The 22,527-nt window shown below is 34.3% G+C and overlaps 1 protein-coding gene across 2 annotated transcripts in view; it reads right to left on the bottom strand.

Moving 5' to 3' along the window:
- LOC120772985 (semaphorin-2A) overlaps window positions 1-22,527 on the bottom strand; it is a 203,645-nt gene that overhangs the window by 10,015 nt on the left and 171,103 nt on the right. For both annotated transcript variants that reach the window (XM_040101898.1, XM_040101897.1), the window contains 5 exons: window positions 16,605-16,712; window positions 13,464-13,601; window positions 11,125-11,257; window positions 5,891-6,247; window positions 3,916-4,144 (listed from right to left, as the gene is read on the bottom strand). In XM_040101898.1, coding sequence (XP_039957832.1) covers window positions 3,916-4,144; window positions 5,891-6,247; window positions 11,125-11,257; window positions 13,464-13,601; window positions 16,605-16,712 — 965 coding nt within the window. The remainder of the gene's footprint in view (window positions 1-3,915; window positions 4,145-5,890; window positions 6,248-11,124; window positions 11,258-13,463; window positions 13,602-16,604; window positions 16,713-22,527) is intronic.

Raw genomic sequence — 22,527 nt, 5'->3', positions numbered from 1 at the left:
AATTGAATACTGGATATACATTTATGCTACCATTTAACCAATTTCTTAATATAAACGCTATAAAAGTACAACGATAGGGACAGCAAACAACGTCATATTTTTTCCAGCTCTTTTGACTTTCTCTTCAGTAAGGTTTGCCATTTCATCATGGAAAGATACACGATTCAAAGAATCGAAGAGCTTTGTTTATACGGGATGTGTTTGGATATCTAAGATTTGCAATAAAAACAACGACATGGCTAAATCGACTCAGTTCAACATAATTGTCATTTATATACATATATTCTTTATAGTCGACGCTTCTTCCTGGGTGTTACAAACATCGTGACAAACTTAATATACCTTGTTCAGGGTAAAGTGAATATACACAAAAGATAAAATTGAACACGACATCATAAAATCAATAAAAAAAAGTAAAAAATTATTAAGGAATTTGGTTGAATTTTTGTGGTTCTAATGGCAAGCTACCAGAAAAGTTTGAAGAAGTGTTTTGGGTAATCAACTTTATCACGAACACAAACACAAGAAGTTGAGAGACACGAAGCATTCAATGAAGGTCGTGGAGTCACCTAAAAGTGGTTCCACATTTATTAGTGACAATAATATCGAAAAATTTAAAAAAATACTGGTTGAAAATCCTCGTTTTGGCAATAGGTAGATACCAGAGGATCTCAACATCCCTTATGGATCTACTCAACCATTTTGGTTTATGTCTTGGATATGAATCGTTTTTATCCTTCACTCGTACCAAATGCGCTGAATTTGAAATTCCATTTTAGCAACATTGTGATGTCATTCGCGTAAAGTATTCCCCGAAATATTTCGAAAAAAATGTAAAAAATAGTGGAAACTCGCATTCTCAGATGCATATTTATACATCACTTTGCAAATATAAGAGATGAAACATATTTCTGATTTGGTGGACACGCAATTAGGTATATTTTGTTACTGAGATTTGTTACTAAGGATTCTCCCTAAATCGCTGTCAAATTAATCTCGAAATTAACCACGTAATACTGTCTGGTGTGATTTGCATGCCAAAATTATTGTTGGTCTATACTTTATACACTCGAAAACGAAGTGAAGCTGAATATTTAAAATTTTGCAACCTAATAAAGACAATAATATAATTTCGCAATATTTTATTTTAATTAAAATTTTCACATTTATAAAAAAAACCGTTATATACCCACAAGTGTTGCCAACCAAAAGGGCTTTGGCACTCTAAGTAAAAGTTTGGTAAGATAGATAACAAAATGTACTTGAGCGACCCACATAACCATCAAGGTTCTTTGTATTTTATGTTATTATTGTTGTTTCTGGTTTTTTTGTCAAGTGCTTATAAAATTGGCAATATTATTTTGATTGAATTTCAGCTGATTGAGTAAATTACATGCGCTCGCTTCAACTGTCAGCTATGGTGTATGAGCAAAATTTAATTGCATTTGGATATTAACTCAGAATTTTCCGGCTTCATTGATTCCGCTCGCCACAAATATTTGCATAAATTGTCAAAGTGTTCGTCATGCGTTCAAATAATCGAACAAAAAGTGAAAACGAGTAAAATTACCATTGTCTGGCCCTTGTTAAATGCGGGCACACATGCCTCAGCGAAGCTTTTTGAAAACCAGGCTCCAACAAATCCACACAAATTAAAATATATTTATATATATACATAAATGTATGCGCACACAATTAAAAATGTGCGCTGTATTTGAATCACATTAAAAATCAATTTGCTGCAATGCGGCGCATCAAAATTAACCTCAGGAATGTAGATATACAATACACGACACTATAATAAAATAAGTTACACGGCACTACGAATAAAAACCGTGAAAAAAATGTGCCGCCATTTGTCGCATACCATATTTGCACTTAAATGAGCTAAAATTTAATTAAAAAATAATTTGATGAAGATTTCCAAACATATTGCAATTATGGAAATGCGTCTGTGGCTGAGGCGAAATTGAAAAAATTGTCAGTGGTGCGGCGGAAATGTAATTACTGTAAAAAATGCGAATGGTGGTGGGAAAAATGATTACAGCTATTGATAAATGATAAAGTAATTTTTTCAAAAAAACCAAAAAAAAAAATATTTCGCTTAAGAATTAATTAAAAAAGTTTATGATTTAGTTATAAGAAAATCCCTACAGGTTTCTTTAAAGAAAAATTTTGTATTAAAAATAACTGCAAGATAACTAGTAAATATATCAAAGGGAAATTTAGATTACTTTACTATTGATTTAGAGGCTTATGCCGCATTGGGAATTCCATTTTAATAGCTAAAATACTCGTTCTTGTTATGAAAAAAAAAAAATCCCTCGATATGAATCAGGGACCTTCATGTATCGACGCCGCATTTGACGGCAGGATCATAAATTGAAAGCGTACAAAATACATCTTGTGTAATAACCAAAGCCGCTCGACTTTCTCAAGCGACATCGCTTCTTTCTGTGGGCTCTTGGAAAGTTTCAAGAATACCCGACGTTTTCGAGCCGAATTTCGTTCAGCGATGAGACCAATTTTTTGCTCAATGAGTATGTAAAGAAGCATAATTGCCGCATTTGGAACGAAAAGCAAGCTGAGAAGATTCAGGAGCTGCCATTTCATCTATAAAATCAACCACTAATGCGACCGTTATCGCGCCATTATCACCGCCTATTTGTTGCCCAGAATTGAAGCTCGTAATATCGGCGACATTTTGTTTCAACAAGATGGCACCTCTTCCCACACATCGCATCAATCAATGGATTTATTGAGAGGACGCTTTGGCGAGCAGATAATTTCACGTTTCGGGTCAGTCTATTGGCTACCAAGATCGTGTGATATCACACCGTTAGATTTTTTTCTGTGGGATATGTTAAATCTAAAGTCTATGCTGAGAATCCCGTTTCGATTCAAGCCTTGGTGCAGACATCACGCATGTCATTCGCCAGTTACCACTCGATATGCTCGAACGAGTCATCGAAAATTGGACCATCTGAGACATAGCCGCAGCCAACATTTAAAATAATTTGAATGATCATAAAGATTTTCTATTAAATTTAAAGTTTCTGTGTTTTTTCTTTAAAAAAAGTAGGGAACTTCGAAATGGATCCACCCTTAAATACATAAGTATATAAATCTTTAATAAGTAAATTTCTCACACCACTCAGATGCCAATAGAATTCAGATTAACTTTTTTTAACCATTTGTTGTTAATTGCAATTGTAATTACCGGTAAGTAATGGTCGCAACACGCACTTTTCAATGCGCCACAAATTCGCAGTCATACATTGCAGACTGATGTATCTATAGTAAGTTTACATACATATACTATGTATATAAGTAATATGTACAGAAAAGTGTAAAAAATTGTAATCTGTATTATGTTATTATGTATATTGAGTTATTGAAGTTAATTAACATCTTTATGTATATCTTAAAATGTAGAATCCTTAGGGAACATTTTGAGTTATGTTTTGAAAGTGTATACATATATACAGATTCCCATACATCCAAATGTATGTATAGTACACGTATGCTCTTATGTTTTCACTATAATTTTTTAATTGAATTATTTGGAACTCTCCAAGTTTACTTCCTGCCAAAATAACACCATCTAAGCGAGTGAAAACCACATTGACAAGCAATCGCACTCAAAGCCGGATGTAATCAAAAAAACTAGCACTTACCTACGGTCACACAGGACCCACATAACATTTCACGCAAACACGGCACTTAATCAACACACACACACACTGCTGCGTTCGTACGTAAAGAAGTTGCAATTGTTGTTAGAGAGGATAATGGATATAGCAAACAACGTATTTTGAACAAAATTTCCATTCAAACCTTTTTATTACATACACACATTTGCATATAATAATTTATATACCGCTTCATGAAAATAAATAAGCAAAGTAAACTTACTTGTCAACAACCAGCTTAGTGAATACCAAATCTCGTTTATAATAAACTGGATTGTTGTGTTCATGATTCACAGCTTTATCCATAAGCGGATGCGAGCGTATAAAGTACAATACGGTGTCTGGGAGATTTGAGGTGTCGTTCACACAGGTGCCGGGACGTGGTTCGGGTACACGTGAGTTTAGAACTGGCAGCCAAGCTGAATTGGATGAGGATTGTTCTTTAAATTTACCTAAAAAGTAGAGATAATACGAAAAATAAATAAGTTTAAGTTTAATTTTAAGTTTAAGTTTCAGTTTAAGTTTAAGTTTAAGTTTAAGTTTAAGTTTAAGTTTAAGTTTAAGTTTAAGTTTAAGTTTAAGTTTAAGTTTAAGTTTAAGTTTAAGCTTAAGTTTAAGTGTAAGCTTAAGTTTAAGTTTAAGTTTAATTTTAAGTTTAAGTTTAAGTTTAAGTTTAATTTTAAGTTTGAGTTTAAGTTTAAGTTTAAGTTTAAGTTTAAGTTTAATTTTAAGTTTGAGTTTAAGTTTAAGTTTAAGTTTAATTTTAAGTTTGAGTTTAAGTTTAAGTTTAAGTTTAAGTTTAAGTTTAAGTTTAAGTTTAAGTTTAAGTTTAAGTTTAAGTTTAAGTTTAAGTTTAAGTTTAAGTTTAAGTTTAAGATTAAGTTTAAGTTTAAGTTTAAGTTTAGTTTTAAGTTTAAGTTTAAGTTTAAGTTTATGTTTAAGTTTATGTTTAAGTTTAAGTTCAGGTTTAAGTTTAAGTTTAAGTTTAAGTTTATGTTTATGTTTAAGTTTAAGATTAAATTTAAGTTTAAGTTTATGTTTAAGTTAAATAAGTATAAAAACAAGTTGAGTTGTTTTGTACTAAATCAATAAGCCAATAAGAGGCCTCGAATCACCTAGTAAAATTAAGCATAATACTATGCACACAAGTGGATCAACCGTCAACGAACATTGAAATGCACTTCTCTGTATTCGGGCAACCGCAATAAGAAGATAGAGAAGCAAACAAAGTTGTAGTTCACAAAATGTTCAACGCGCGTCCACTCGAACCCGCTCTCTTAAAATAGTGTGCAGCTAAACTTTTAAGTATAACATCTGCCAGCACACTTTTCCATAGACATAGTATACCATTTTTAGTTATATGTGAAGAGTTCATCATGTGCATATCGCCTTCCGCGGCATTTGATGAGCTTAACCGCTTCAACAGGATATTCATAATCTATCAAAATGGATTTTCTAATACGATTTACGAGTATCTTCGTTCTTTTGCTCACTTTGACGGATATACATGAGTATTTGTGTGTAGAGTATAAGGATGGATGTGTTGGAAAGCGGAGGATAATGGTCATATATGTTTAAAATATTGGGTTTCAGTAAAAAAATTTTCTCGATAGTTCACTAAATATAATAACGCGCAAAGCAACAACATTTTTAGAGCAACTAACTGAACCGCAGGCATGTGAGCAGCGCGAGTTCAAAGCTATGTAGATAATAATAATAAGATTTACATATTGAATATATAGTACACATAAAGATTTTTTGCTTTTCTTTGCAAACCAAACCTTTGAAGCTTGCACCATATGGCTCAAGCGAAATATGAATAATTTAGGCAAAAATCGCATACAAAAGCGAACATTTTCAGGGCGTTGTATGCGTTCCTAAATTTCATAAAATAAAAAACAAAACTTGAATAAATATACATGTAAAATATTATAGGAAAAAAGTCATGAAAGTTCCATTTTTAAATGTACAAGTAGTTATACCACACATATTCTCACTTAAATCACGTTCTCCAATCACAAAATAAATTGCTTCAAATCTTACAAAAAAAAGTAAAATATTAATTAAAAGCAAATATCAATTAAATCATAAGCCTCTTAAGCCGCTCATATGAAGAACACAGCTAATCCCATGCGCTTTCACGCACTCCCACGTTGTAATTTCATTCAATCTCTTTTAATACACTCTCTTTTACTCACCGTTGAAAGCGGCTTGCACTTCGTTGATGTGGAAACTGCACACCGCCGAGCCGATTAAGCCATTTGTGCTGGTCGTGAATGTCGCATAGAAACGTGTCTTATCCGTTGGCAGCTGATATACAGATTGGATTTCATTGAAATAGAATGGAAATTCACCGGAGATGCTGCAGTTCAAACGCGCCTTCAAATAGGTGGCCCAATTGTGTGCGAGCAGATTTTTACCACCAATGTCCTTTTTGCAAACGCGTGCAATTCGTGAGTACACGGCCTTACCGCAATTGATGTATTCGACGGCAGTTTCGCGGAAGAAGAAATACACATACTCGCCAATGTCAAAGGAGCCGACAAAGTTGGGTTCTGTGGGTGAGAAAATAGTGCAGGTAGGCGGTTAGTTTAAAAGAAAATATTGTTTTATAATTTAAAAATAATAATTGAATTATTATATATAGTAAAAATATTTTTATATACAAAATTTGCAGTGACTTTTATTTTGTTAGCAAGTACAGGGTAACTCATAGAGAACTGATTTATAGCTTTCTGTTTTTATTAAAAAATACAATATTCCACAATGCAGCCCGGTATCCTTTACACCTAATTTTTCAAGACAGAAGGGTTTATTTCTTTTACTTAGACCCGACAATGAACCGGAAATGCTTTGCTTTTAGAAGAAAACGATCAAATGATTTCAAACTGAACCCCTTTCGAATGGCAAATGTAATCACGCAAAGCGAGTAAACGAACAATTTTTTCAACAAATTTTTCGAAGATAAAACACCACTCCAAAATCAATGCTGGTCTCTATTTAGTGCAATACTTTTGCAACTTTTCAGCCACGGCCATGAAATATCCGTATTATTCGGTTAGGTTAAACCTACAGATTTGTTGTAATGCCAGGTGCAAATATGAGCTGAAGCTAACGTCGTGTAGGACGTCAACGTTTCTTACGAAGTTTAAAAGATACTGTATATCTAGTTCTGATATATCATCAAGTTGCTTGAGCTGCGAAGCTCATACATATCTAAGCTGAGTTCTAAATACGGCCGGGCATAAGCAGATGAGGTTTTACAGCGTTTTTCTCATGCTTACTTCACTTCACTTTCTGAATCCATCATTGTCAGTAATATCAGTAAGTTGTGACCATAGGCCAACAACCGCCTTGCAGGCTTTTATAGACCGTGTAAGTATAAATCTTGAGTGTTTTTCGCTATGTTTCGTTGCACATAATCTTGACGACCTTGCATGCTTCTAAGCAAATCCTTCTCACCTTGTTCCGCCTGTCAGCCCTTTCGGAAATTTCATTATGTATCGTTTTGAATGACTTGCGTATTTCCTGAACTGGTTCCATAGCCAAGCGGACGCCACATTTGGCTATCTCAACAGATATTTCGTTTCCCGGTGCGCCCTTCCGGCGTCTTAGGACTTTTTTTGATGCAATACGATAATGTTCTTGTTTCTATCATTGTTGGCTATCTCAGCCGCTTTTATAAAACTACTCTCAGGTACTAGGTATGATCTTTAGGGGTTAACTCTAACTTGTTGAGCCTCGGCGGTTTTCCAATACGGGATTATGGAATTATTGTTAAAATAACATTCCATAATCAACCAATTTAATATTTTGAACTCAATTTGTTGCATTTTGAAAATGTCGAGAAATTAACTCCATTAATTTCTAAAGCTGTGCTTTTAATTTCTTCCAGCTATATAATTTCTGCCACTTCATAGCATAATATTAAAATTCCTCAATATCCATTGAAACGCTCCCACTTCCATCGCCGGGAGGATATTATCTTGTTATTACCAAATAACTGTAAATAAATTCTGCCGTTCAATTGCTTTCAAATGAGCTTTCTTTGATTATCGCTCTTAAATCTCACTATTTATCTACATAATTGCTAACAAAATTTGCTTGAACGCCATTCAGCGTGAGACTAATAAGATTTTGACCATTCACATTTCACAAACCAAAGCCCAAAGCTTCTCGTTTGCAGCATAGTGTTTAGGCATAATGTCCTCGGGTCTCAAACCTCTGCTCTTTAAGCTGTGTCTATATATACTCATATACAAAGCGCCGCCTTTCATTTTAATCTGCTGCAATACAAGTTTTAATTAATTTTCAAGCTGAACTGAAAAGACTTTAATTGTATTAGCAGCTTTAGAGTGCCTCCAACTATGCGCGCACACAAGCGCCTACAACACAGTTCCTACGGAAAACAAAAAAAAAACTGAAATAAGTAAGCGAGTAAAGCGAAAGCAACTATGAGGAGAAAGGGATGTGAGCGTGAAAGTTGTAGACTGTAAGATGCGGCAAGTCGCTTGTGCCGCTGCCGCCACTACTTTTGTGTAGGCACTAGGCTCCGTCGTGGCTTAACGCGGCGTGGGTGTCTGCTTCAAGGATCTGCACAAGGTACCTTGCCTGTTTCCTTGGTGTTATGAAAATTGTGATTTAATAAAATTCATGCTTTTGTATACTTTTTTTGTTCAATCTTCACATTTTGTATTGAGAGTCTTGTTATGTAAACTTTTTAAGTGTTAATATTTTGGTTATATAATTATTGTGAGTTGGTGAGGTGAAGACTTAAGGATAGTTGAAGCGGTGTAACGGTGAAATGGTAAGAAAAAATCAAGCTGCTATTAAGTAAGTATTTATTGAAGCTATAAATTGTTATTGAATGAAACTTTGTTTCATTAGTAGTAAATTAATTAAAAAATATAAAGCAAAGGAATCAACGTTCATATGTGTTGGTAGTTCTCCGGCAAATGCAACTTTGGGTTGGGTTTTGATGGGTTTCAAGTTGTTGAAGATTGCGGACTAGACCCCAAACCATTTTTAATAAATTTTATTTGATACAACATTCTAGTTATTTGCTCGTTTGAAATCTCTACAGCCGTTCAGAAAAACGGAATACTAGAACAGTGAACCAAACTCTGGAATCGACTTTATTCCCAATCGTAGCTCGAGCGTATATTCAACCCTTTCACGGCTAATGTAGGACTAAATATCGGTTTGTTTTCTTTTGGACGTGTTTCAATAAGGCAATTTTGTATTCAGAGTTGTGATTTTTTCACGTTTGATTTGTTATTTTATAATAAATAGACTTACTTCGGGGCAAATTTATTGCTTAAATATTGGTTCAGGGACAAATATCAACCAACGATGCAATCAATTTATTGAAGTAAACATATGATGAGAGCTTTATTTCGCCTTGTGAGTATATGACGTGGCCTACACGACCTACGCAGATAAGTCCAAAGTGATTGAAACCTTGAAAGAGAATATTCGGTGCATTTTTGTGGACCTACGGCCTCAATTGTAGCAAAACGAGTTCGAAAACTAAGCCTCTTTGGACTTAGCCAGCCGGAGCGGTCATTTGCTCCAAGTCATTTTTAAAGCATAATGACATAATCCTTATTTTTACAATAAAACTAATTTCTGGGGCCGCTATATTTGTTTCTTAAAATTTAAACACTTTATTGAAAAGAATTTTAGTTTGAATGTGGAACTGATTCCAGATTCTGGCTTCTATTGTCTCACATAACATTACGTGTTTCAAAAAATACAATTTTTTATTTTTTTATTAAATCCTAAAATACCTCCAAAAAATTTTCCTAAATTTTCAAGTTGATCCGAGTAATAGTTTCGGAGATACAGCCTTGAGAACTTGTGCGCTCCAGGCTGGCTAGGCTAAGGGCGCCGTCTTTAAACGCGTTTTTCTCGAAACTAAGTTTTTGAAGTCGATTGCCAAAATTTCCCGAGAACTGCTCAACCGATCTTCATGAAGTTTTACATAGGTATTTGCGATACAATTGTTAAAGACTTGGATGAAGGATTTTTTTTTCGATTGCAACTATATGAAAGAAAAGCATGCCGCGAAATTTGTACTGAAATTTTTATTTTTTTTGTAAAAACATCTGTCAAAACTTAGATCTTCAGTTAATTTTTTTTCTACGTCCAAATTCTAAGTAAAGGTTTTAACTGAAAGACGTTTTTTTGCACTTTAGATGATTCTGTAGGGAGTAATCCTGCCAATCTTTTTTCAGAGGGATAAAATATTTTTGTCCAAAAATTTCAGAATTTCTTTTTTAATAGTGTATGTCTGTAACAATAAAAAATTCTAATAAAATATTTAATTTTTTATATGAGAAAAAAAAATTTGAAAAAATGTTGTTTTTTTACCCGAAATCCATGTAACCCCTTAACCTTATAAAGTATTTTAAGAAAAGTTATTAAAATAATTTGATGTAACGATTTTTAAAATTAGGTATCCTAGCGCTTATAAAACACAAAGATATTCAAGCAATTATCAAACTCTTATTACTGAGGACCGGTGTTCGACGAATTTACTGGAGCCAAGCAATCGCAAAATATTATACAATTATATGATCTTCAACACAACTGTAGCCATATTAATGAAGAAACACTAATAAGTATGTTCTGGTTAACTCGAAAAACTATTTTTGTCATGTTCTCGTTTTTCTTTGAGCGTAACTACGAGTGCGTGTATAATTTCGTTTAATGAATTTTCTTTGTATATTTCACTTAATTCAATTATTTTCGAAAAAATGCCAGCTACCTCATTAGGTTTTCCTTGGAATTAGAATTTTCGCTGTAGAAACAAAATTTCATAACTTTCATTTTTGTGGAAATGAAAGTTTCATTAAAAACTAAATTTCTTAGATAAATTTACGGAAATTTGGGTTTAGTTTGACTAGAATTTTTCAAAAGAAAATTGAATAAATTTTTAAATTGAAATGTTTCACTGCTCGCTTGCCTTGGTTGGCCGTTTTCTGCTCATGACAATCTTCGAAATAAGTTATGCAAATTTAATATCTTTTGTTTTTAAGCCGATTTGTGGCAAAGTGTCGAATGTTGCGATAATGTCTGCAAAGTTTTGTGTGATGGCGAAATTCAATTGTCCTTTTCTGCACTGTTCGTGTGGTATTAAGACGAAATTTATACTATTTTTGGTAGTTTTGAGCTTATTCGAAGTTTTTTAAAATTAAATATTTATTGTATGTGAGAGAAAGTTTTTCGACGATTTGTGTAACTAATAATAAACATTAGTATTGGCATAAAATCTTAAACTTGTTTTGGTGACTGATAAGCATACTAAAATTAAAGAAATATTTTTCATATTTTGCCATACTTGAATTTATGATTTTTACTTAAATTTTGCTTTTATAAATATTTATTATTTAACAGAGTTTTTATTATTATAATAATTATTTGTACTCACTGTCCAACCATTTGGAGTCATATTTAAGTGTACGCTTGAATTTATATTCCAAACGCTTTGCTGTCGTATTATATAAATCCGTTCGAAAGATCACAGTGTCTGCTTTTGTGAATTCTGCATTGGTGCCTGAGTACTGTAATATAGAGAGAGTATTATACGATTTATACAATAGCAGTCCATAAATGAATGAATGAATAATGAGAACAAAAATAGCATGAAGCATTTAAGGCGAGTTAAAGGTGATTATGTATATATGTACGTATGAATATTAAGGTGTCCGTTTTTTCCAAGTTGAATGCGTTTATGCAAACGACTTCTAAAGTTTCCGATTTTGACCTAAAATTAAGGCTTCATTCTAAACGAGCTTTTTAAACCGTGTTAAATTTTAATTCTTTTCTCAATTTTATATCATTGGATTATTTTATATATGACAGTAAGCCAATAAATCCGCAGCTTCGAAATAGTGACCTTCTAACCCAAAAATCATCAATCTATAATAAAGGTTTTTATAATTTTTTTTATACAAAACATACTTTTGAAAGTTATATGGAGTCAAAGTTATACATACATCAAATGCCCTGAGCACTCGTATAAGTGATTTGTACATTATATGTTACTCATACGGCGTGGCGCACTCTATCAATACAGTACATTTGAAGCATAATTTTAACTGCGTAGAGATTCTAAAGAAGCATTTTTATAAATACATTTTTATGAAAAAAATCTGAAATATTTTTTATAGAGCGAACATTTTTCATTGGAATATTCCTTTTTCAAAATACTAGATTTATTTGGCTGAAAGATATAAAATATCGGATATCCCAATAGGAATGATATGATTTATAAGTGCCATTTAGGCCATTTTTAATATATTATACTCAGTAGTTTTCATTATATTCAGTAATGTTTACTATTTAATCGTGGAAAGATATATGCAAGAACAACGTTTACAATTTATTACATTTTTTTTTTTCAAAATAAACGTTCTCCAATTGCAACTTTTCGTGCGTTTTTGCCATTTTATGGTAATAATAATCGTCCACCTGTGCCCGCTATTCGTCGAATTGTTGAAATTTTGAGCATACATTTTCGTTATATATTTTTCAGGTGCCAATAAGACAAAGAACCACTCAAAGTAATGAAAATATTGTTACTGAAGTCTACAACAACGCAACGCAAGACGTTCTCAAGGATGGGGAATGCCTCAAACCGCAACCTAAGGATTTTGAGAAATGATTTGGGCTTACAACCGTATAAAATTGTTCTCACACAAGAACACAAACATTGGACTGCCGTAAACTTTGCTGATTTTGCTAAAACTAAAGTTTTTTTTAAGAAAATCATCTTCTCCGATGATGCTCATTTTCATCTGAGTGGTGCGGTAAATAAACAAAGCTGTCGATTCTGGTGCAAAGAAAATCCACACATTATTCATGAACAACCATTACATTCACATAAACTGACAGCTTCTGGTTGGTTTTTGGTCTGGTGGAATCATCGGTCCGTACTCCTTTCGAAATGAAGCTGATGACGCCATTACTGTTAATGGAGAGCGGTATAGATCAATGATAATCAACTTTCTATGGTCGCAATTGGAAGAAGTTGATCTTGCCAACATCTGGTTCCAACAAGAGTGGACTACGAGCCATGCAGTATGTGCAGCAACCGATTTATTGCGGGAAAAGTTTGGAGATTCGACTATTTTGAGAAATTGTGACATTCAATGGCCTCCAGAAAGATGTGAGTTAACACCGTTATTCTACTTTTTGAGAGGTTATTTGAAGTGATTAGTCTTTAGCAATAAACCAGTATCTCTTCAAGCTTTAGAAGTCAATATTGAACGTACTATTCATGACATATGACTTGATTTGGTGGATAAAGTACTCGAAAATTGAGTTCATCAAATTCGTTTCCGCAAAAAAAGTCGTGGAAGCCACTTGAATGAAATTATATTTATTGCATTGATTGTGCTTCAAATTAAATAAAAAACGTTTGAATTTCACTTATGTCACTCTAATTGGAATAAGAATAAAAAGAAAAAAAAAAATACTTGTGAAATTGCGGACACCCTATTGCTATATGTATGACAGTATATAGTCGCTAGCTTAATTTTAAATACTTATCAAATATATTTTTAAGTAAATATTTTACAGTAAAACATAATTAATGATGTATTACTTGAAATTACAGACGTAATGAAAATAATAATTTTACTTTAACATTTTTACTACTTTAATTAAAAATAAATTAAATTAAAATATAATCGCAAAATATAAATTTGTAAACTATCATATTCAACAAAAATATTAAATATTAATAGCAAACACATGTTTACTTACCAAACCAGGTAAATCACCAGGATTGCCCTCTTCGACATAAATGGCAGTTGAATTATCTAGTGGATCGTAGGGACATTTAGCGATGCCTTGGCCAACGCCAATCACATATTCCGAGCGAGGCAGATGGGTGAGGTTGGACTGAAATGATTATAAAATAGTTTATTTGTGACTCAAAATATTAAGTTCGTTTAAATACATATTTTCTATGAAATAAAAATTAGATTTCCAGGTAACGCACTTCTTGCGTAAGACGTAGTTATTTGAAGTCTATACTCCTTTTTCATCGATTTTCGGTGTTACTCTTTAGGTGTACTTTGATAACATTTCATTGGGAGACTTTTGGAATATAAGAGAACTTTTTCAACATTAGAGAATAAAATATCTTGGGTCGAAACTATGAGCTGTATCAATTGTAGAACAACAACAGCATGTTTCCGGAAATCAAAAATTACTTCGGTACTGAAAACAGATCGTGCTTTTGTATGCAGACGCTCGATTTCGATACTAGTACTAAAATAACTAAGTGTTGAAATCGATAACAAACTCAATTGGAAATATTAGAAAAGGGAGTATATAAATACGACTTATTAAACCTGCATTAGAATACTTTGCAAGAACTGGGGACTTAAACCAAATATAGACATGTGTAATCTGCGCAGGGGTTACCGTGACTATCAAGGCATGTCGGACTTGGGCACTTAATAAGCTCGTGCATTAACTAAGCATAGACGTCTTAACTCGGAAAGCAGCAGCAAGTTCTGCTATAAGAAAAAATTATTAGGAAGTTGAAGTGGAAGGATTATGTACGCAGCACCATTCTGGACCAGCTAAACTTAAGAAAATCAGACAATATCCTCTTAAAGTTAGATTTAAATAGTCACTTTAGAATGAGGATACGCTTCGGGTGTGAATGAGGATGAGATATAGGGAAAGGAGATGTAGGGAAGGATGTTACAACCTCCATATATATCGATGAAACCAAACTATATGCTCGAATTAACTCTCTCTCTATCTATCCGGCTACCAAACTCCGCCAGTATCTTCCAAGCGGAGGTACTTGAGATTGAGATGGGCTGTGGAGTTCTATTGAATAAATACTGGAGGATACAAAAAGCAACCATATGCACGGATTGGATTACTTTGTCGGCTTGTTGACGCCTCATATTAATTCCAGCGTAGTCAACGAATGCAGAAAGGCTTTAAGCTCACTGTCAGGTCTACTCCACTTGTCCATAATTTGAGTTACCAGCCAAAAGATCATTTTCGGCGACGACATATTGACAAAGCTAAGAGCTTCTTGAGACGATGCAGAGTTATTAGCATAATCGCTTAGAAGGTTCAAAAGAGACCTTTATACTAAATTCAAACAAATGGCTCAGAGTAGATGGAAATTAATAACCAAATCAAGGTAACGAGGTAGATATGATAGAACTAGGGACTTATTAAAAATATCGTGAGATATTATTTATAGACCTTAAGACCATTTATCTCTCTCCCTTTGAATGTTCAAGTTTATCACAAACTACAAACTGAATATACATATTAAATCCAATAAGCACCAAACTTTTGATGGCTGCCTACAAAAAGCATAAGAAACACAGGTAATTTCATGGAAGCATTATACTGGCGATTTAAGACAAGTAAATGATTCGTGCGCCTTTACGAGCTCTACCTAGGATTATAAAACGATATACTTGATCTGGTCTCAAAATGCGTTCTGAGTGACTACTGATTATTTCTTTTAGTTTCACAGCCGCTGGATCTATGTACACGGACTGAACCTCGGTTTATATTGAGCTAGATTATATTAGGTTAGGTTAAGGTGTCGATTCCAACAGGAATCTTACTTCGAAGCTTAGAATGCTTGTGCGTTGTGTTGCATAAAACTCCAATATAATTGACCAAATGGCCCTCACAAATCGACAAAACGCTTTGAGCCTGTCACCAACTTGTCGAGACGGCCAGTGTCAGTTTCTGCTTTGTCTCTTGGTTAGCGAAGGTAAGACCATAGATGTGTATCAACTTCAGAAGTATAAAATGCATGGATGTTTTCTCCTCACCTCTCTCTCCATGCGACCAACTTGTGTCCCTCGAAACTTTTAGCCTTACTGCATGAATACCAATATTGAACGAAGGATTCATGGAATTTTGCAAAATTATTTTGAAAATATTTTATAGCCTTACAGGAATAAAAACCTAAGTAATACTCAATAAAATAAAAGAATAAACCATTAGATGAGTCTCTTTTTCCCATATTGAGTATGCGATGAAAGCAATCATGATTTTAAATTCATAACTTAAAAATCAGCTAGTCTGGATCAAATAGCATCATCATGAATAATAAACACTAATACATTTGACCAATTTTTTACTAGTAAATATATGAACATGCATCTTAACTTCAGTAAAAAGTACCACTCAAATACAAAAGAAAAATTCGCATAAAAATATGTGTCAATTGAAGGAAAACATATGGTCGCCGTTGCCATTTATCACCCAGCGCCATAACCTAAAATGCAGGGACACATGCAATGACAAAGCACACAAGTCTTATATGTGACAAATGCAAAAAATTCAAACACAGTTTTTTTGCCGCTTATGTCAACAATATCCTTCTGAAGCATGTGTATGTGTCTTAAAAACCGTTGAGGATTCACTTTGCTGCAACAAGGACAAACACAAAGAGTTGGGATAATAGTAAAAACTGCTTTTTACGTGAGTCACTGCGATAACTGCAATCTGTTCCGAGTCAAACGAAGCAAGCAAGTTGATTTCGCCAGAAAGGAAAGTAAGCGTTCTATTGACGCACAGATAAACGCTTTCAACGGACAGACGGACAATTGCATTTGGTGAAATGGAAAAAAGTGATTTTATCAGATGTGTCACATATGTGTTTGAATGTCTGTATGTATGTGTGCATATTGGCAGCCACGAGAAAAATGCAAGAATGCTTAGATTGTAAGCTATCGCTCGCAGTGCCCTTCTCCCAGCCATCTCTGCAACCACACTGCTGCACCTGTGAAACTTTCACATGTTTTTCATTTTGTTATTTTTATGACTTTGCATTTTTACAAATGTATATATGTATATAGATATGTTTTTTTGGTCTACAACTTGGTGTTTATTTCTATTGATACTTACGTAGATGACATAATCCTTGGGATTGTGTGCATTTGTGCCGCAAACGTAAAGCCTGTCGCCGTTTTCCATTGATTGTATGACACGTATGTGATTCTTGCAATCGAAAATCTGAAATAAAAGAAAACAAGTGCATAGAAAAAATCAGTGAAATGAATAAAAATCAACAAACTATTCATGCAGCTCGTGCAAAATTTGTTATGTAATGCCAAGTGTTGAGTGAGGGAAATTTCTACATATTGCATATTGCACTTTGCAATATTTTATTATTTTCAAAATTTTTTCCTTCAGTCTCTGTCATTTATCGCCACAAAATTGTTACTCGCAGCAAAAAAGCAGTGAATAAATAAATAGCGGCGAAAACAACAAATTGCACGATTGGAAGCGTAGTTGCACAGCTGTTGCCGATGTCTTGCTCGATTGCACATGCATATTGCAAGAAGTTATTAACAATTTTTTTACCCAACGCATGTATATTAGAACAGTAGATTTAATTTTCCAAGAAAGCCTATCAAAACTGATTGCAAGATCCAAATCAATTACATTTTCAAACCAATGTTTTTATTAAATTTTAAAAGAATTTATTACGGATATTTTTCGGTCCTAAAAGCAGATCTATGATTGTGGGTGTTTTCTCGGCTGGTACATTGTTTGTTTTGTAATCTCTTCACATGGAAAGCTTGTTTCAAAGCTTCAGTGAGAACTTCTTGTACTGAGCGTCAAAGCTCCAGCGGAAAACGAGTTATAAATAGTGCTGTTTCCAAATTTATGAGAATGCCAAACGAACGATTTTGGATGCAAATGTTGGTCTAGCCAAAATTTTAAATTTATTTACTAAAATTCAAAAGTTGTCTAGGGTAATGTCAGGTTGGGTATGGTAAATTGGGCTCTCTACAAATTTGTCCCCATCGCGGGGTACACCGAAGGTGTGTCTGCTGAGATATTTCAATCTTATTCTGGCAAAAACTGGTAGGAGAGAATGTAACAATGATCTCCTCGCCTCTATATACATATGTTTGACAAAAAGCGACGATAAACTATATGGCCGTACCGCGTAAGAATCTATTGGACAGTATGAAGTTAGAAAACCTATAAATTTAATGAGATTGCCTTTAGGTAAGTACTTTGGAAGACCCCTTACGGTTCAGTCTGGGCAGAAACAGCATGCATATACACAAGTTGTGGTTGTTAACCAACTCTTGCGAGCTCACTGAAGGTTTAAAGCTCAAGCGCTCGAACGCAAAGAATATAGGAAACCCGACATGTTTCCAATCGGATGAAATTGGGGAGAATTTCAGGCTATTCCTACACGGACACCTAATGTACTCAGACTCCTTACGTCTAATAGCAACCTTCGCCGCAATGAGTACCATTGTTGGTGTTATTCTTGTGCACCACAAATACCGATGATGACCACTTTTTGGGCACCCTTTAGCTCCTTAGATAGTGTGGTTTATCCGATTATCCTCCTCCAGACAACGACTCCATGAGGGATTCTTGGTTTCGCTTTGGTTTCATAGAGCTAGATCATCACCATCTCCTGTTCCTAATCTTCTTCACTCTCTGCTCGTTGGCTGGCTTCCATGATAACTTCCTAACAAGCATAAGCCTTAAGTACTTAACCTTGTCTACCGGCGAAAGAATAGAAATAGTTTATTTTGGGGTTCTTTTCTAACGGCAGTGTGTTACTGTAGACTTTTGCGATTCTCTTTTTCGATAAGGTTCCAAAACATGTATGATTTCAAAAATATTTTTGAAACAAAAAGTACATTAAGTTTTTTTATTTGTTGCCTTTGAGTTCTCTCTAATTTTGTTAGAATAATCAACAATGATAACGGAATAATAGAACAATTATTATTCTTCCATGTTATTGCCACATATAAATGAGGAGTATTATCAGAGCAAGTTAGTATATCATTTAGAAGCAATTAAGTATTAGCCTGAAAACTCCAGAACTATAAGGAAATAACTTGTGGTTCCTGCACCAAAATAACACCAGATCTTTTTCAGATCTTTATGATTTCGTAGAGATTGAAGCAACTAAAGTCAAAACTGAAATCAGTTAGTGTTAAAATTGTTGTTGTTTTGTCCATACAAATAATAAAATGAAACTTGGTATGGTATACGATATTCATTCATATAATATATGTTTTAAAATTTGTTTTTCAATGACGATCTAAATACAATGTATATATACAAGAGCAAAATTTTTTATAATTCTAACAAATTTGATTAGCTTGTGTTCGATTCCTCCCAAACTTGCTCCTACCTTATTTCAATTTAACTTCCGTTTTTAGTTTCTTTTCGATTTTTATTTTGTCATTTGCAAATTATGACAGGTTGCTTGAGTGCGTTCGACTCCGAAATATGTTGCTGTGTAATGTAAAGCATTTAATTTAGGTATGTGCTCCAAGCAAATGGAAATTGAAATAAACTACGATGCAGCTGAGACTATCGGGGAACTTTTGAGACATATGAGAGGAAGCCTCAGAATTTGCATACATATTTTTTTATAATAGTTGAAAACGCAGTTTATATTATGTTATATATTTATATGCAAGTATTCATAAAGGAAGGATTTCGAGTTATATAATGTTATAGAAATATTGCGGTCAAAGCAAAAAAATGTGTTTGACATTTAAATGAAATTTACTTATTTATACAAACCACAATACTAATATGTAAATTTACTTGAACAGCAACTAAACAGAGTGACCATTTATTTTTGAGACTCGTGAAGAAATCTAAAGAACTTATAGAATACTTTACGCTCATAAGCGATAGCCGTCAATAAATTTTGCGAATTTGTAGAGCGGGAAATTCGGAAGAGACCCGCCAGACCATTTTACATCTAAAAATTTGCTGTCTGATGACGTTTTCATGTCAAAGGGTTTATTGGTCTATACTTTTTTTAAAGTTCAAGAGATAGCCACTTGTGTTTTTTTTGTTTTTGGTTCTTATGAATCGCGAAACATCAAAGTGTTGGAATCAGCTTTTGGTCAATGAATCATGTAAAAAGTTGGGTCACTCAATTCAGCACTTAAGTCATGTGTTTAATGCTTATTAATACAGTTCGACTGACTAAAAGGAAATGAGCTCTTTGTAAGTTTGCAATGATAGATAAGTAGGTATGCGGATGTCTGACTATGCACCTAGGCCTTTTAGGAATCCCATTGAGAAATCACCGTAACCAAACTACCCTCACTCCATTAAGTCCTCTCTAAGCCTACCTGAGCATCTGAGAAAGTTCTCCACCGATAGTTTCGATTCTTCTCCTATTCAAAGCTTTGCATTCGCATAGAAGGTGTTTTATAGAATTTGCATCTTCTGTGTCTCGACAGCTTCGACATTAGCCTTACTATGTTATACCCAGTCCACTGGCATGTGTGGCAATCAAACAGTGCCCTGCAAGTACTTCCACTAAAGTTCCTATATTATTTTTTTGAAATAGTCGAGCTAAGCGATCCATATTCCATTCATGCCAGGTTTTCCTGCTTGGTGAGCAAGTTAAGGATACACCCTACCAAAACAAGCTGTAAATATACCATGTTTTTTTATTAAATATGTAGTAATAACCAGGGCACATAACTTTCCATTTTTTCTTGGTGGTAGTCTAATTGCGGGGTGGTGTCTGCTCTGGCTAGATCAACTGCTTCAAAGTTACCGGGTATATGCCTATGTTCTGAAATTCTTTGTAGGTTGAAAAAGGATGCTAAATCCACTAAGAGTTGAAGGCATTATTTCACTCATATTGGATAAAACCCTACGAGGCTTTAGTGATTTCCAAGTATCTTGGCTACTTGTATATATAAACAATTTATCATCATATCAAATATTTATCAAAACAAAAAGGCTTTGTTTATTTGCTGCGATCTCTGCTTTGAAGAAATTTTCGGGCTTTGGTGGTAGGAAGGCGATGCTGGTATCTACTTTTGCCGAAAAGACACGGCCTCCAACTCGATTGTCTAACAGGTCAAATGAAAAGTCTTCTACCTTAGTGAAACACATTTTTTTTGTGCAAAATTCGTTTTCCTTCAAAGGTTGCACTCTTTATAGCGACCCTCCAACTTTTCGATACCATTTAGTCATTTGCTTTCAAATAGGCCTTAGTTTCGACGAACATCTCTTCATTTCACCTAAATTTACTGTCGACAAGCTTTATTTCGAGATATCAGAACAGAAAATAGTCGCTAGGATACAGTTTTGCAAAATATGGTGGTTGCGGAAGCAATTCTAAGCCCAATTCATGGGTTTTTGTCATCGTTTTCACTGACTTGTGACACATTGCATTGTGTTGGTGAAATGCCACTACCTTTTTCTTCAAAAGCGACGTTTTCTGGTGATTTTATTCGTCCAAAGTCCAACATAGCTTTGTGATAGTCGCTTTGGAGCGGGTTGATCCACTTCGGAGTGAAATGATCATTTCATCACTCGTGTTTATTACGCTTGAAAATTCTCAAAATCACTTCCGAATTACCAACTCGTCGTTGGGTCTGGTCACAGGTGAACTTCGCACAGAGCTTTCTCATACCTAAATATTCATGAATGATACGATGTGAGCGATCAGTTGATATCTCTAGAGTGCCCGCTATCGCTAACAATTTCACTTCATAGCCATCTCAAATTATTTTGCGGACTTTTTTGATGTTTTCGAAGAATGTCTTTTATTATAGACGACAATTCTGGCACAAATGGAGCTAAATTGGCTTAATTTGTTTTCATAAGATTGTGTTATGATGACCCTTGATTTGGCTTTTGAGAACTAGTGAAGCCAAACTTTGGTCACTTAAAGGTAATATAACTCTAAAGAAACCATATTTTATAAATTGTATATAGAAAAGCTTATGATTTTTTCAAAATATTAATCTTTTTTTTTTGAATACATTTCAACTGTATTTTCCAACTTCGAAAGTTTTTGTGCTTCTTACTCAACAATATGTTGCGGGAACGCCCTCTAGTATCTTCTAAAATATGTTGCAGCACTATTACCTCAAATTGGAAAACAAATAAATACCGTTTCCGAGCATTAATAAACAGAGAAACAATCGGCTTTGCAGCAAAGTAAAATACGAAATCAAATTTCTTTACAAAACAAGTTGCTCATTACAAAATTGCAAGCCGCAAATTATGTTGCAACACTGTAAAGTAGCAAATGTTGCAGGAATTGTGCTGAATATGCCGTTACGGAAAAGAAGATGCGTTGGAGAAAATACAAAGCAAAATGCATATAAATAAATATCATAAAGGCGGGCAAAATATAAAATAGCAAATTTTCTGCAATATTTCGCACAATAATCCTCAGCAACGTACTGTGGCACGCACCGGCAAAGGGTGAAGAGAAAAAGAAAACCCATTGAAGCAACTATAGAGAAATGTGAGGAAAATTGCATGATGTTGCGCTGTCAATTGGGGCAGCGCCAGCCACGCATTATAGGGATTCCGCCAAGAGCAGATGGTTGCAAACAGCAGAGAACAGAGGGCAGAGGCAATGTGCACAAATTGCAAGTTACAAATAAGATGACGAGATTTTTTAAAAGCAGCAACATATAAACCTACGACTATATATTGATGTGTACGTGTGTAGCAGCAGCAGCAGCGGCAACCGCAATGACGTCGCGTTAAATGCGAATGCGGGTGTGAAGAGGAATTGCTCTATTACGCAGACATTTGCCGCGCGCTGAAGATGATATAAAAATCAATCAAATTGCTGGTAGCCGCCCGCGATAGTTTCATTTTTTTCACTGTTTTTCAACGAATGCTTGTGGAAAGCGCAGCAGGCAAAAAGTCACAGTAAATCGGTTGCGTGTGATGGGTTCGCATATGTGTTGGTGCGTCGATCTCAAAGGATATGTGCACTAAATTGACTTGACTGCACCGACACACACCCATACATATGCACATGTATAGAAATAAGCACTCATGTGTG

The sequence above is a fragment of the Bactrocera tryoni genome, chromosome 3 (genome assembly GCF_016617805.1).
Source record: "Bactrocera tryoni isolate S06 chromosome 3, CSIRO_BtryS06_freeze2, whole genome shotgun sequence".
Lineage (NCBI taxonomy): Eukaryota > Metazoa > Arthropoda > Insecta > Diptera > Tephritidae > Bactrocera > Bactrocera tryoni.
Note: the sequence above shows the minus strand (reverse complement) of the source record. Positions and strands in the feature narration are given on the sequence as shown.